This window comes from Diplotaxodon limnothrissa, linkage group LG5 (genome assembly GCF_057381915.1).
Source record: "Diplotaxodon limnothrissa isolate DT_005_m linkage group LG5, D_limnothrissa_male_GT1.1, whole genome shotgun sequence".
In the NCBI taxonomy this organism is placed as follows: Eukaryota; Metazoa; Chordata; class Actinopteri; order Cichliformes; family Cichlidae; genus Diplotaxodon; species Diplotaxodon limnothrissa.
The window spans coordinates 4,160,647-4,175,004 of record NC_140600.1 but is presented as its reverse complement, the minus strand read 5'-3'; the positions used below and the strand labels follow the sequence as shown (position 1 = coordinate 4,175,004).

The 14,358-nt window shown below is 41.0% G+C and overlaps 2 protein-coding genes across 2 annotated transcripts; one reads left to right on the top strand and one right to left on the bottom strand.

The window, feature by feature from the left end:
* Positions 1-4,411: 4,411 nt before the first annotated feature.
* On the bottom strand, positions 4,412-7,713 carry LOC146631443 (von Hippel-Lindau disease tumor suppressor-like). The gene is made up of 3 exons (XM_085353678.1): positions 7,390-7,713; positions 5,102-5,224; positions 4,412-4,705 (listed from the first exon to the last, which is right to left on the bottom strand). The coding sequence occupies exons 1-3, from the start codon at positions 7,574-7,576 to the stop codon at positions 4,512-4,514; spliced, it is 504 nt and encodes a 167-aa protein (XP_085209804.1). The 5' UTR covers positions 7,577-7,713; the 3' UTR covers positions 4,412-4,511.
* A 4,127-nt stretch (positions 7,714-11,840) lies between these two features.
* On the top strand, positions 11,841-13,061 carry LOC146631442 (vasopressin V2 receptor-like). The gene is made up of 2 exons (XM_085353676.1): positions 11,841-12,669; positions 12,853-13,061. The coding sequence occupies exons 1-2, from the start codon at positions 11,841-11,843 to the stop codon at positions 13,059-13,061; spliced, it is 1,038 nt and encodes a 345-aa protein (XP_085209802.1).
* The last annotated feature ends 1,297 nt before the right edge of the window (positions 13,062-14,358 follow it).

Sequence of the window (14,358 nt, the reverse complement as noted above, 5' to 3'; positions counted from 1 at the left end):
AGTAGGCTATATATCAAGTCTCTTTTGGAAATAAAATTTTGTAATTCGCCATACCTCATTACTTGTGCAGAAAAAAACAAGAAAATTAAACAAATTTCTAGAAGTATGTGTATTTCTGATAATACTTCTTTACAGATTTTCAAGTAAGTGCAAGCTCAGCTTTTCAAACTAATGTGGGCATCTTTAGAAGAGGTCTGGTGAACTGTTTCTTCAAACTTTTGGTAATCCCAGAAAGGTTTTATATGCACCCAAGCTGCATCCTTTACCTACAGGAATGAAAAGAAAAAGATGTCAATGTGTAAACTGGTCATGTATCATTATCCTTCCTTATAACAGCATCCCAGTCATGAACATTCCTGTATAAGAATGATCTCTTATACAATCATCTGCTGTGGTGCAGCAGATTTTGATTGTGAGAATCACTTGATTCATTTTATGGTCTGCCATCAAAAATTAGATTCACAATAGAACATAAAATTTTTCTATTGTGAGCATTAAATTGTGAAGACTTTGAGTATCTCATCATCTACTTAATATCATCAAAAGATTCAGGGAATCTAGAGAAATTTCTGTGCACAATGGACACAGCTGAAAAAAAAAATCGAATACCCAGATGATGTACTTTTCAGGGAAGGCCTCACCTATTTTAGATAATGCTAAACCATATACTTGATCTACTACAACACCATGGCACCACAGTAGAACATTTAATACATTATGAAACGGAAAATATGAGAAAGAAGACCCAGAATTGCTGTGAAGCTAAAATCCTGTATCAGACAAGGTTAGGACAATATTCCTCCCCCAAACGTTCAACAGCTGGTCTCCTCTGTTCCCAGATGTTTACAGGCTGTTGTAAGGGAGAGGAGCTGACCGTACACATTGGTAAACACAGCCCTGTGTCGACTTTTTTGGGATGTGTTGCTGTCATCAAATTCAAAATAAGCAAATATTTATCTTAAACTGGTAGATTTTTCACAGTTTAAACATTTGATATGTTTTCCATGTTCTGTTGTGAGTCAAATATGAGTTTATGGGATTTGCAAATCACTGCATTCTGTCTTTATTTACATTTTACACAGTGTCACAACTTTTTTGGAACTCGGGACGTCAGTATCACATTAGATAATCCAGCAACACGTGCATGAAAGTTGCAATAAGCAGATTATTGTATGTGTTATATTTTGCTTCAGTCAGTACTAACATGTTGGACTCTTCTCCACAAGCCAGTAGCAGAAGCCCGTCCTAGCGCGCTCATTGAACACATTCCTGTACTGGGACATGTTTCGAGGTGAAACACTGGTTTTTTTTAATGTGCCTAAAGGGAAAAAACATAAACAAAATAAAGATTCAGCAGTGAGACCGATACCTAAATTAAGAGTTCATCACCAACTCTGATGTGACACCTGCTATATGCTCACTAGAGGGAGGGAAGAGAATCATTACCTGCACCTTCGTCTTGAGTCAGGGGAGGTAACGGGCTGCCGGTGGTGCGGTCTAGAGCAGAATTACCTCCATGAGACGGAGCCACTTAAATAAATTATAAAATCAAACACAAATTAGAAATTAGAGACATTTTTCTTGAAAAGGCCAGTTTCTTTTACTTGATTATTCTCACAAACCTGATTCTTTTAACAAGGATGGTGGAAGTGACGCAAAATAAACTGGTACCTATGTGGGAATAACCATGACACCAACTCACAGTAATTTATGATGTAGTAATCTGTCTGCGGCTCTGCAGGTAGGCAGGATTTCTTGTCGTTTTACTCTTACCATTGTTTTCATTTTGCTCCAGTGATCTGTCTGCAGGTGTGGGAAGACAACTGGGTGACTCCTCGGCCAAAATGTTTTGCTGGCGGAGAAAATGAAAAGGATGATGAACTCTGGATCCAAGATCTAATTATTTACAGTTGTGAGAGACGCAGAGAAAAGCTGAGGTCTTACAGCTCTCGCCTGAAACGACCTGAGTGCTGTTTTTTTTCCTTTTCCCCCGCCTGCATGCTCCTGATACACGGCACCCAGCTCAACTCGTTTCACACACACACACACACAACAATGTGTTGTGTTACTTTGTCACTTAGCAACATGTCTGGCAACAGTGCCCCTGCTGAGCAAACAGAAGCACGTTATGATTTCAGGTTGTGATCTGTTCCTGAAAGAGGGCATCCACATGTAGGCTGTGAGTGAGATGCTACAGAAGTGCCAACAGCATGAGGTTATTCGGGTATATTACACGTGAAGTCTGAGCAGTGTCATTGCTATTATGATACAATTTTCAAGTATTAATTAAAAAAAAGCCATATCATAAATTAATATAAAATATAAATGGATACATTTTTGTATTATTAACCAGAAGAGCAACAAATTAGAGACACTAATACATGTAACTCAGTGATATCCTGGTCGTTCCTTTATTTACTTGTTATCCTCACAGAAAGGGAAGCGGGCATGTATGACTGCACACAGAGGAGGTTACGTTGTTCGAGATGTCCTTGAGATGCTCATTGGATGTTTAATTGTTTTGTTTTTGATACAGCATACAGGATTGCATAAATTGCTTTTACACCTGTGTACCCATTTACGCTGTTACCTGTATTAATTATACCAACTTGTTAGAATTCATCTATTCTTGTTTTAAAATGTAAAGAAATGCATTAATTATCTTGGCATTAATTTACACACAGTTCTATTTAAGGTCCCACCACAGCACAACACCTTGATTGTTTTCTTTTTTAGCCATTCTTTTGTAGATTTGCTGCTGAGCCTGGGATTGTTGTCCTGTTGAATGAACCAGTTTGAGCAAAGCTTTACCTGTTGCACAAACAGCCTCACTGGATTCTGTTTTGGTATACAAAAGTGTTCCTGGTCTGTTCAATGACTGCAAGGTACCCAGGTTGTGTGGCTGGACAGTTGGCGTCTGTGTTTGGTTTTCTGGAAATGTGGCACTGTGCATCTCCTCTTTGCTCTCATCTGTCTAAAGGATATTGCTGCAGAAATCTTGTGGTTTGTTTAACTTTGCAAAGTTGATTTTTCTGAGCATTGCACATGTTTTTCAAAGGACTGCATAGACTCTTGTGAAAATGTGCTTTTCGAGGCAGTAAGTTAGGCACAGCTCACTACACTCAGCTAATTGCAGAGATGTGTAGAGGAGAGGATGGTCTGTATGGCATTGGTCTTTGTAATGTTTTAGTAGAGGACACTTCTTTTGACCACGTTGTAATTTTTGCAGCTTTTCTGTTACTGCTGAATCCAATGGCTTATCTCAGCACAGCAAGATCTGTATCTTCAACAGCAATGTGAAAGCAGTGCTTCTGTATGGGTCCGAGACGTGGCGGGTGACCAAGACCACTACCAGTAAGATACAGATTTTCATCAACAAATGCTTGAGACACATCCTCAACAGCAGATGGCCTGAGAAGATCTCAAACACAGACCTCTGGAAGAGAACCAGCCAGAACCCGGTCGGTCAAGACATCAAGAAGAGAAAATGGGGCTGGATAGGCCACACACTTCGAAAACCACTCGACAATGTCGCAAAGCAAGCACTGGACTGGAACCTACAAGGCAAAAAAGGAAAGTGGGGAGACCCAAACAGACTTGGAGAAGATCTGTCGAGAGCGAAGTGAAGGCCGTCGGAATGACGTGGACCCAGCTAAAGAGAGCAGCCCAGAACAGAGTCCGTTGGAGTGGTGTTGTTGCGGACCTATGCTCCCCCAGGAGTCAACAGGAAAATTGAATCCAATGGCTTAGCGGTCACCCTGAAATCTTCTTTTTCTTACAACTATTACTTCCTCACATCCCCTGGACATCCTGTGAAACATAACTGTTATACATTTGCTTTATTTAGAGACAGCACCAACAACTAAAACAGCAATGTAAACTGAAGAGTGTTCCAAGGTATCAAGGCGTCCATCCATTAATAAAACTTGTATATATTTTATTCATTATACAAATAAAACTCTTTTACATACAGCAGCAATGTGTCATCAGGAAAATTATTACAAAGAAGACAGAAAAGAAGACAAAAACAAGAGGATAAGCTCCTTGGTCACAGTATTTTCCCCACATTGGAAATCATCTGCGAGTTAACCTTTATGACAGTCTCACCTGTTCCTAATAACCCAATATTTCTGACAGATTACAGCTACAACAATAGAATACAACACAGCATCCATTTTTGAAGGGAATTGTGCAGGTATGGCAAGATAACCTCATATCAAGCATTACTAATAAGAATATGAACAACACAGATCTCTGAATTCTAATGTGGCTACATACAGAAGATGGATTTATATTACATATAACTCTTACTAAAAAAGGAAAAAACACATTTTCTTCTGTTCAACAACTGTGACAAACAAACAGAAGATCAAACTGAAACTGATTTCCAAAAAATGTGTTTATAGCCACTGTGAAGTAAGTCCTGTGTTTCATCTTTAAAGTTCTTTACGTTCTCGGAAAGTGCAAGAACATCTGTCCTTATGTGATAAATATCCATTCTGCCTTAATCATCACTCCTCCTGCCCTTGTGTGTTCTCTTTCAGATGTTGGGCTACTCGCTGGTTTATGCGTTGGAGATCTTTCAAAACACTCGGGCGATCTTCGAGCTCCTCGTGGAGGGACCACGCTATTTCCAAGCTCCTGTAGTCGTTTGGTCGCACAAGACGCCGAGTAACCTGAAGAGCTCGATCCTTGAGACTGTAAACTGTGTAAACAAACGCTTGTTAACAGTGTGGGATTTTTTGTCAACTCACAAATCCAAATATAGATCAGTTTGTCTCTAAATTTACCAAAACTTCTTATGCCAAAAGTGAATCAAACAATACTAACATCAGAGTTTCTTAATTAAAACATTACAACATCTGTCACACTATTTTGTGTGGTTTCCCCTGAAAATTGCTGATGAAAAAAAGAAAAACAACTGGTAAAATTTCTATAATATCCAGAGAAACTATTACGTATTTTTTTCATGAAATTATCCTGTATGATTTGATCAATATGTCAATCACTCTGTATACTCTGAAACTAGCTTAATACACACTTACTACTAAATCATAATTGTACGGCACAGAGACTTCAGGTAATATAACTGATGTTTTACCTGGTAAACTGATATTGGCATATGTCACATTTCCACCCCCTGCTGGCTTAGGAAGAAACAGCTCTTTGCTGTTGACCTTGAGAGGGTCATCGGTCTCTGCATCTCTGAACATCCACGGGTGACCTGGAAAAGATACAAGCGGAAACACTGTTTAAGAGTTAAAGCCTGAGGCCTGTACTACGAACAGTTAACCCTGGGTTAACTGCACACTGGGGTGGTGGTTAAATTCCTGTCAGGGTATATCGCCATGATAACTTGCGTTGTCCTTTTGTTGTACCTTTTCGAGATTAGGGATCAACAGGTACAAAATCGCAGCCTAACGCTCACCATAAAATAGCGTAACCCAGAATGGTCCTAAGACCCCACCTACTGTACCAGAGCCACACCACTGTGCCTGCCTCTCTCTCCACATAGCGCTGTCGCCTCCGGTGAGAATCCTGACACCCTTCCCACACCCATCACTTTCATTGCAGACCAGGTTCAGATGCAAATGAGGAGACTCCACTCAGGCAAGTCTGCTGGACCAGACGGAGTGAGTCCCCGCATCCTCAAGGCCTGTGCCCCCCAGCTTTGTGGAGTCTTCCATAAGCTGTTCATGCTGAGTCTGGGTCTGCAGAGGGTCCCAGTGCTGTGGAAGACATCATGCCTCGTCCCTGCACCAAAGACGCCACGCCCCAGTGGCCCCCAGGACTACAGGCCTGTGGCATTGACCTCCCACATCATGAAGACTCTGGAAAGGCTCATCCTGGACCAGCTCCGACCCATTGTCAGACCACATCTGGACCCCCTTCAGTTCGCTTACCAGCCCCGTCTCCGAACTGAGGACGCCATCATCTGCTTAATCGTGTCTACACCCATCTCGACCAGCCAGCGAGCACTGCGAGGGTCATGTTTTTTTACTTTTCCAGTGCTTCCAACACCATCAGGCCGACCCTCCTGGGAGATAAGCTGACAGCGATATAGGTGGATGCTTCTCTGGTGTCCTGGATTGTTGATTACCTGACCTCAGCAGAGATGATGAGACAGAGTACCGGGCTGTGGTCGACTCCTTTGTCCCGTGGTGTGAGCAGAATCATCTTCAGCTCAACGTGGCAAAGACCAAGAAACTGATCGTGGACTTCAGGAAGACCAGGAAACACTTGACCCCTGTTTCAATCCAGGGGGTCAATGTTGACATTGTGAATTACTATAAATACCTCAGAGTATACATAGACAATAAACTGGACTGGGCTAAAAACACCACAGCACTTTACAGGAAGGGCCAGAGTCGCCTCTATTTTCTTAAGGCGACTGAGGTCCTTCAACATCCGCCGGACAACACTCAGGATTTTCTACGAGTCTGTTGTGGCCAGTGCAATCCTCTATGCCGTTGCATGCTGGGGGAGCAGGCTGAGGGTCGCCTCATGCTAACAGGCTTATAAACTGATCCGTAAGGCCAGTAGTGTTGTGGGGATGGAGCTGGACTCCGTTAAGGTGGTGTCGGAGAGGTGGATGTTGTCCAAAATAAAGACAATGTTGGATAATACTTCCCACCCACTCCATTACATGCTGGTCAGTCACAGGAGCCCGTTCAGTGAGAGGCTGAGAGTACCAAAGCACCACTGAACGACACAGGAAATCAGTTTTTCAGCACTATATACATATGAACAGTATAAAGAGAAAATATATATAATATGTACAAATATACAAGAGTAATGCTTTAAAGGTGATACTATTTCATGATTTTCGTGATACAATTCTAGGTTCAGTTTCCAAGACATGGCTTATTATTTTTATTATTATTATCATTATTATGAATCTCAGAATTAAAAGACAGACAAAATACTAAAACATATTATTTAAACAAAGAGACAATCATTAAAATTACACAAAAAACCTCCAGTCAATCAGTCAGTCAGTACAAGGTTCATTACAGAATTAAGCACAAATATCAATAGGAGCTGGCAACACAGATGATAATCAAAACAACTGAAAGCTCACTTCCAGTCTGTAAAGACATCATATGTAACAGACCTGCATAAAAACAGGTCTATATGTGTGTGTGTGTGTGTTTGTAGTAAACCTAATCCTAGACATCCATCGTTTTCCTTTAGTCTGGGCTGGGTTCTTCTCTGAGAAAGCTGCGTTCAGGTGATACCAGCATTCCGAGAAAACTGCTTTTTTACACAAAACAAAGCTTTAAATCTCTAGAAATACCTGAGTAAGCACCCTTGCTACAATAAAGCTACAAAGAGCCACTTGTTAGCTAATCGCTTTATGCACTGGTAACGTGCAAGCAGCCGTCTTACCGACGTAAGTGTGCATCCTCCGTCCAGTCCCTGGTTGTATGTCATTGTAAGGATGCGGTTCTCCCTGGTAATTTATCCACAAAGGCCGTACGACACGGGGACTATGGTTATAAAACAGCACTTTAACTGGTGTCTGACTGTTCAGGGAACGAACCAGAGGAAGAGTCTCCTCTCTTTCTTGAGGCATTGGAGCTAAATAATGCTAAACTGTTATCGCAGCGAGAGTCGCGTTCTGTAGCTAACGCTAGCAAGTAGCTCCCTAAATGTTTACAATCGTCCGCGACGGCAGCTACTCGAAATTATAAAAATCGTATCAGTTAATCTGTCTAGTCGCTTACTTATCTTATAAAACAGAAAAAGTTTAAAACACTTTTAAACGCCACAGCGAGAAAACTACTTCTCAACTAGTTTGTTTACAGTCACTTTTCCGGTTGAAAGTGTGGAACGTTGAACTGTTCTGATCTCTGATTGGTCGTGACATGCAGTGGCTCGCTACAAGAGATGCGTTCAGTACGCGGTGTACGTGGTGCAGAAGCAGCAACAAGAAAATAAATTTCAAATGAAATCACAACAGGAAAACTGTCAGACTCTCACCCACCTCCACCTAGAAAATAAATAAAAGCAATTATATATATATATATATATAATTGCTTTATGTGTGTGTGTGTGTGTGTGTGTGTGTGTGTGTGTGTGGTTAGAACTCTATATTTTACGTTCTAACCACTTTTACTAGACCTGATCTGTTAAGACTATATATATAATTGGTTTATATATATGTGTGTGTGTGTGTGTGTGTGTGTGTGTGTGTGTGTGTGTGTGTGTGTTATTGGAATTGACTGGCCCTCGGATTACTCTGTGTGTTGTGGTTTATCGTCCGCCTAAATACCACAAGATGTTTATCTCTGAATTTGCTGACTTTTTGGGATCCATTCTTTTTAAATATGGTTCTGTTATTATTTCTGGTGATTTTAACATTCATGTCTGTTGTATGGATGATCAACTGGCTAATGATTTTCTTGCACTGACCGACTCTTTTAATCTTACTCAGTGGGTGAATGAGCCTACCCATGTTAAAGGCCACACCCTTGATTTGGTTTTCTCATACGATGTGGATATATGTATTAAGGAAATTCGAAACACTGGACTTTCTGACCATTCCCCGGTTATCTTCGATCTTGACCTAGATAACACCGGATCACGCTTTGAGGCTCCTCTTTGCCCTACGCGTACTGTGAATCCTGATACTGTGTTGAATTTCTCTAACTCTTTTGTGAACTCTCCATTTACTACGTCAGATTGTCTTACCCCACATACGCTTGAGAATTTTGCCAATACTCTATTAACTACATGCTCCTCTATCCTTGACATTGTAGCACCTATCAAAATGAAACGCCCCAGAACCTACTCACAATGTTGGTTAAATGATTCTGTTCGCGCTTTACGACGTATGTGTCGGCGGGATGAGAGGAGGTGGAGGAAAGATAATCTCCAGTCATCATATGACATTTTATGTATTAGCCGCTTGAAGTTTCAATCAGCTGCCAGAACGGCTAAAGCAGCTTTCCTATCTAAAATTATCACCACCAATGGCAACAATCCTCGAATTTTATTTAAAATTTTTAACTCTGTGGTCAACCCCTGCCCCTCTATGCCTCTGCCGTGCTCCCCGGGTCTTTGTGAAAAATTTTCAAGTTATTTTTTAGACAAAGTCGTATTTCTTAAATCTACTCTTCCTTTGGTGACAGATCGTATGTCCATTCCTGATTGTTCTACTACTTTTTGTCAATTTGAACCCGTTTCACTCTCTACTCTGAAGCATCTAATTGAGAAACTGAACAATACTAATCTTGTACATGATGTTCTTCCATCCCGTATAGTCAAGGACTGTTTTAGTGCAATTGGACCTTGTCTATTGTCCATATTGAACTCTTCCTTGCTTTCCGGTTATGTACCATCAGCTTTTAAACATGCTATAATCCAACCTGTTCTTAAAAAAAGTAACCTCGATCAAAATGATTATGCCAACTATAGGCCGATTTCTAAGCTTCCCTTCGTGGCCAAAATTCTTGAGAAGGTAGTTCTGCTTCAACTTCAGACCTACCTGGATGAGAATAACATTAATGATAAATTTCAATCGGCCTTCAAACAACATCACAGCACTGAATCAGCGCTGCTCCGAGTTTTTAATGACCTTTTATTAATGGCTGACAATGGACGCCCCTCTGTCCTAGTGCTATTGGATCTTTCATCGGCATTTGACATGGTTGACCATAACATACTATTGGCGAGACTAGAGCACACTGTAGGCATCAAGGGCGCTGCCTTGGATTGGTTTAAATCTTACCTCTCCAATCGGCTCTCTTCGGTTCACTTGGCCACCTCGTCTTCTTCCGCTGTACCTGTTTGCTGTGGTGTCCCCCAGGGATCTGTGTTAGGCCCTACCCTGTTCTCATTATATATGCTTCCTTTAAGTGCTATCTTTGAGAAATACCACATTGCTTTTCATTATTATGCCGATGACATCCAGATCTATTTTGAGTTAAATGATGATCTAGCTCTGTCCTTGAGTAGCTTTCGAGAGTGCATGTGTGAGGTCAAGCAATGGCTTCTGGCAAATACTCTTATCCTTAATGATAAGAAAACTGAAATTATGATCTTTGGTAGTGACGCTCTCCGTGCCAAACTTCGTGATGCCTTTGGTTTTCTCACTAGCTCTTTCTCTGACACTGTTAGGAATCTGGGTGTGCTACTTGACAGCTCATTTAAACTTGATAAACAAGTGTCTGCTGTCGTCAGATCCAGTTTTTACCAACTTCGCCTTATTTCTAAGGCCAAACACTATATCCCGCACAATGACCTGGAAAAGCTCATCCATGCCTTTGTAACGTCAAGGCTAGATTATTGTAATTCACTTTATTTTGGTCTCCACTCTACCCTTCTACATAGATTACAGACAGTCCAGAATGCCGCTGCACGCATTCTAACTAAAACTAAGAAGTTTGCTCACATCACTCCCGTCCTTGCTGATCTGCACTGGTTGCCTGTGAAATTTCGTATTCAATTTAAAATTCTGTTGCTTACTTTTAAAATTACTAATAACACAGGACCAAGCTATCTTAAGGAACTCTTAAACTCATATGCTCCTGCGAGGGCTTTAAGATCATCCTCACAGTTATTGTTGGTTCAGCCCAGATCTCGTTTGAAGTCTAGAGGTGATCGAGCGTTTGCTCTAGCTGCACCTGAGCTGTGGAACAATCTCCCGATTGGCATCCGGGCGTCTGATTCTATTCAATCTTTTAAATCACGGCTTAAAACATATCTGTTTGAACTTGCTTTTTCTACCAGTTAAATCCTGGCCTTGTTTGCAGTGAGTTATTCTATTAATTTTTCTGTTTGTCTTGTGTTGTCTTGCGTTGTCTATGTTCTCTATCACTGTGTTTGATGGTACAGCTTTACTTTGCTATAGCTATGTGCTATAGTTTACTCTTATTAGTGGTTTTTACCTGTGAACATAATTCCACACTTATATGATTCTGATGTTGGCTTTTAAATGTGCTCTATAAATAAAGATTGTTGTTGTTGTTGTTGTTGTTGTTGTGTGTGTGTGTGTGTGTGTGTGTGTGTGTGTGTGTGTGTGTGTGTGTGTGTGTGTGTGTGTGTGTGTGTGTGGTTAGAACTCTATATTTTACGTTCTAACCACTTTTACTAGACCAGATCTGTTAAGACTATGCATGCGAACCAAAGTTTCAGGTTATACAATAATAAATAAAAAGATATAATAACAGATTCTTTAATTGGTCTATTTATATTTGATAATACAAATGCATATAGGCCTAAAGTATTTACAATTGCTGAGTAAAGGATCTGTGGAGAAGAGATAAATCGGTCAAAATCAAGTAGGCTAAATAGTACTATATATACTATCCTATACTATTATACTTGATATTAAATATCAAAAAATCATTTTTAACATATTGAAAGTAAAAATGCAATAAAAATCACATGATATCTCTTCTTTAGCCTAAACAACAGTCCGCCAGCACTAATCTCCCATATGCTTTATACTTAATTATCAGGATTAACCCATGGCTTTTTTTATGTGTAAGAAATGCTAATCAGATTCAATGAATATGAGCTCCACCCAGTTTCATTCTGACATAAAATACTGAGGCACAGTAGAAACCTTCCAGATTAACACCAGACAGCATTCGCAAGCTGAACTCGACTGCAGGAGTAAAGCTTCCATTCGCCTTCAATATTATTTGAGGTTTAAGCAGGTATACAGAAATAAGCCACATTGCAGTTACTTCTATGGAACAGAATCTTCTTTTCAACAATATTTTATCATGGGAAATTACGTTTTGACTTTTGTTTGTTTGCATAAAATGAAAATATTCAATTTTTCCTTCATTTCAGATACTTTTCGTCAACATCGAAGGTCTTCAATCACAATGAATGACAGTGACTTTGTGGAGGCACAGGATGTGCCAAGAGATGAGAACCTGGCCAAGGTGGAGATCGCGCTGCTCAGTGTCGTCTTCGTGAGCGCCGCCGTCCTCAACACCAGCCTGCTGCTCGTCCTGTGGAAACAGCGCAAACAGATGTCCAGAATGCGCGTCTTCGTGTTCCACCTGTGCCTGGCGGACCTGGTGGTCACTTTCTTCCAGGTGTGTCCGCAGCTTTTGTGGGACATCACAGACAGGTTCGTCGGACCGGACTTGGTGTGCCGACTTGTGAAATATTTGCAAGTTCTCGGCATGTTTTCATCGACCTACATGATCGTGGTGATGACAGTTGACAGGTACCAGGCTATCTGCAACCCGATGGTAAAGTTTCAGCGGACACGCACGAGACTAAATGTCCCCGTGTGCGTTGCGTGGGGGATTTCTCTGCTGGGCAGCTTGCCTCAGGTCTTCATTTTCTCACAGGTGGAGGTTACACCGGGTGTGTTTGATTGCTGGGCTACATTTATCCAGCCATGGGGGCTGCAGACTTACATCACCTGGACCACGCTGGTCATTTTTGTTTTACCTGTTATCACAGTTGTTGTTTGCCAAGTCCGCATCTGCCGAGTCATCCAGATCAACATCTACCAAAAGACTCAGCAGAAAGGAACGGTGGGTTTGCCATCCAGAGCCAGCGGTGTGGCTGGCATGTCGAAGGCTAGAGTGAAAACACTGAAGATGACGGTGGTCATAGTACTCGCTTATATTGTCTGCTGGGCTCCGTTTTTCACTGTCCAGCTGTGGTCCGCGTGGGACAAGCAGGCGCCTAAAGAAAGTAAGTATTGCGTATATTTGCTGTGTGGTCGTCATAATCAATGTAGTTCATTTGGTCTTTTACGTTTTCTAATTACACAGAACCTGAGCATATTTACGCACAAACACAAATTACTAATCTCTAGGTGGCAGATGAGATTGCTTGGCAGACACGTGACACTTTGCCCTCCTCTTTTAATTCCAGCTGCTACTTTCACCATCCTGATGTTGCTTGCCAGCCTGAACAGCTGCGCGAATCCCTGCATTTACCTTTTGTTCAGCGGTCAGGTTCCCAAGAGGCTGGTGTCGCTCCTGTGCAGGAGGCATTCAGGCGGAAAGGACTCAGTGCACGAGGAAGCGACGCTGGTCAGCACTTTGTATCTAAGCTTAAAAAATCCCCCCGAGTCCAAGTGAAGGTAGCGCATTACTAAAAATGGGAAACTCCTGCAGGGCAAACCGTGCAAAGTCTGCGCGCCTGGATATGCTGCCTCTCTGAATTTTAGCAACCGTTTCAAAGGGTGAAGGCAACGCATGCTGTATGTTATTTGGCACATAAAAAGATATAGTGTGTAGTAAAAAGCAGCCAACAAAGGCGAGAGAGTGAGAACAACATGCTGTTGGATAACAGCATCTGGAGAGACTAAACAACTGGTGTGGATCATCAAGCTGTTTGGATAAATCTTTTTACTTTGAGAAATAAAATGTTCATCCCATTTAGTGGTACCTGAATGAGCCAGTCTTTTCAGCCAGATTGGATTCAGCTGTATAGTGTTTTGCATACTGCCATATATAGAAACATTCCTTGAGTTGATTTCACCAATCTAAAGTAAATAAAATCTATTCATAGCTTTCCAAACGAAAGATTAAAAGCAAGCATATGTGTTTCACTGATGTAACAGAGAGGAAATAGAGGCACACTTTATGTTGGAACAAACTGTATTTAAAGATTGTGAAATATGTTTGTCAGCCCTTTAAATGTTTCTATGGTGAAAACCTACTCACTGTTCACAAAATCACACACCAGGTGCTTGTATTTTGTAAAATACTGTTCATGCCATGAACAACTTTGTTTATTTATGGAATAAAATGTTGTCACAAATGTGTTGCACTGCTGTTGTATAACACATGAGGTAGCCTTTGTAATCCTAAACATTTACAAATGATACAGATCGTATTTATGGCACTAATATTTAGATATAAGTCCATGCGGTCCCACCTAATGTTAATGTGTTTTAAAACAAGGATTGAATTGTCTACATTGTCAACATATCTTTCCACAAATATTACAGCTGGAAGAATGTAATCAAAAGACAAACAGACAGATGGACAACCCTGCGCTATGTCATGCAACATCTGCAGGTCATCAGAGTGAAAAACCTTCTTTGAAAGAGCAGCACGCCAAAGAGAGACATAGAATGAGAAACATATGAAGCTCGGAATGTGGCCAGTTCATTGTCCAAGTCAGTCAGTAATTTTGATCAGGACTTCAGGTCAAACTAGAAAATTAGTCATCAGCAACAACAATTAGTTTCAGTGATTGAAGGCATATCCAACGTGTGCTACCTATATGACAGTGGAAAAAAGAGCATTGGTACTGAGCTGAAAAGTTTTGTTGGTTGCTTTGTAACTATGGGAGCTGCAATGGTCTAAATTTCATTTGAGGATCTTAAAATAACTGAACACTTTGACCTTCACAGCAGTGCTTCAGGTT

What these genes read in the sequence shown, in the direction of transcription:
- LOC146631443 (XM_085353678.1), bottom strand. Translation starts at nt 7,576, where the DNA reads ATGCCTCAAGAAAGAGAGGAGACTCTTCCTCTGGTTCGTTCCCTGAAC. An exon ending in GAGGATGCACACTTACGTCG is followed by an intron (nt 5,225 to 7,389) that starts GTAAGACGGCTG and finishes TATCTTTTCCAG; the next exon opens with GTCACCCGTGGATGTTCAGA. An exon ending in TGCCAATATCAGTTTACCAG is followed by an intron (nt 4,706 to 5,101) that starts GTAAAACATCAG and finishes TTGTTTACACAG; the next exon opens with TTTACAGTCTCAAGGATCGA.
- LOC146631442 (XM_085353676.1), top strand. Translation starts at nt 11,841, where the DNA reads ATGAATGACAGTGACTTTGTGGAGGCACAGGATGTGCCAAGAGATGAG. An exon ending in CAAGCAGGCGCCTAAAGAAA is followed by an intron (nt 12,670 to 12,852) that starts GTAAGTATTGCG and finishes TTTTAATTCCAG; the next exon opens with CTGCTACTTTCACCATCCTG.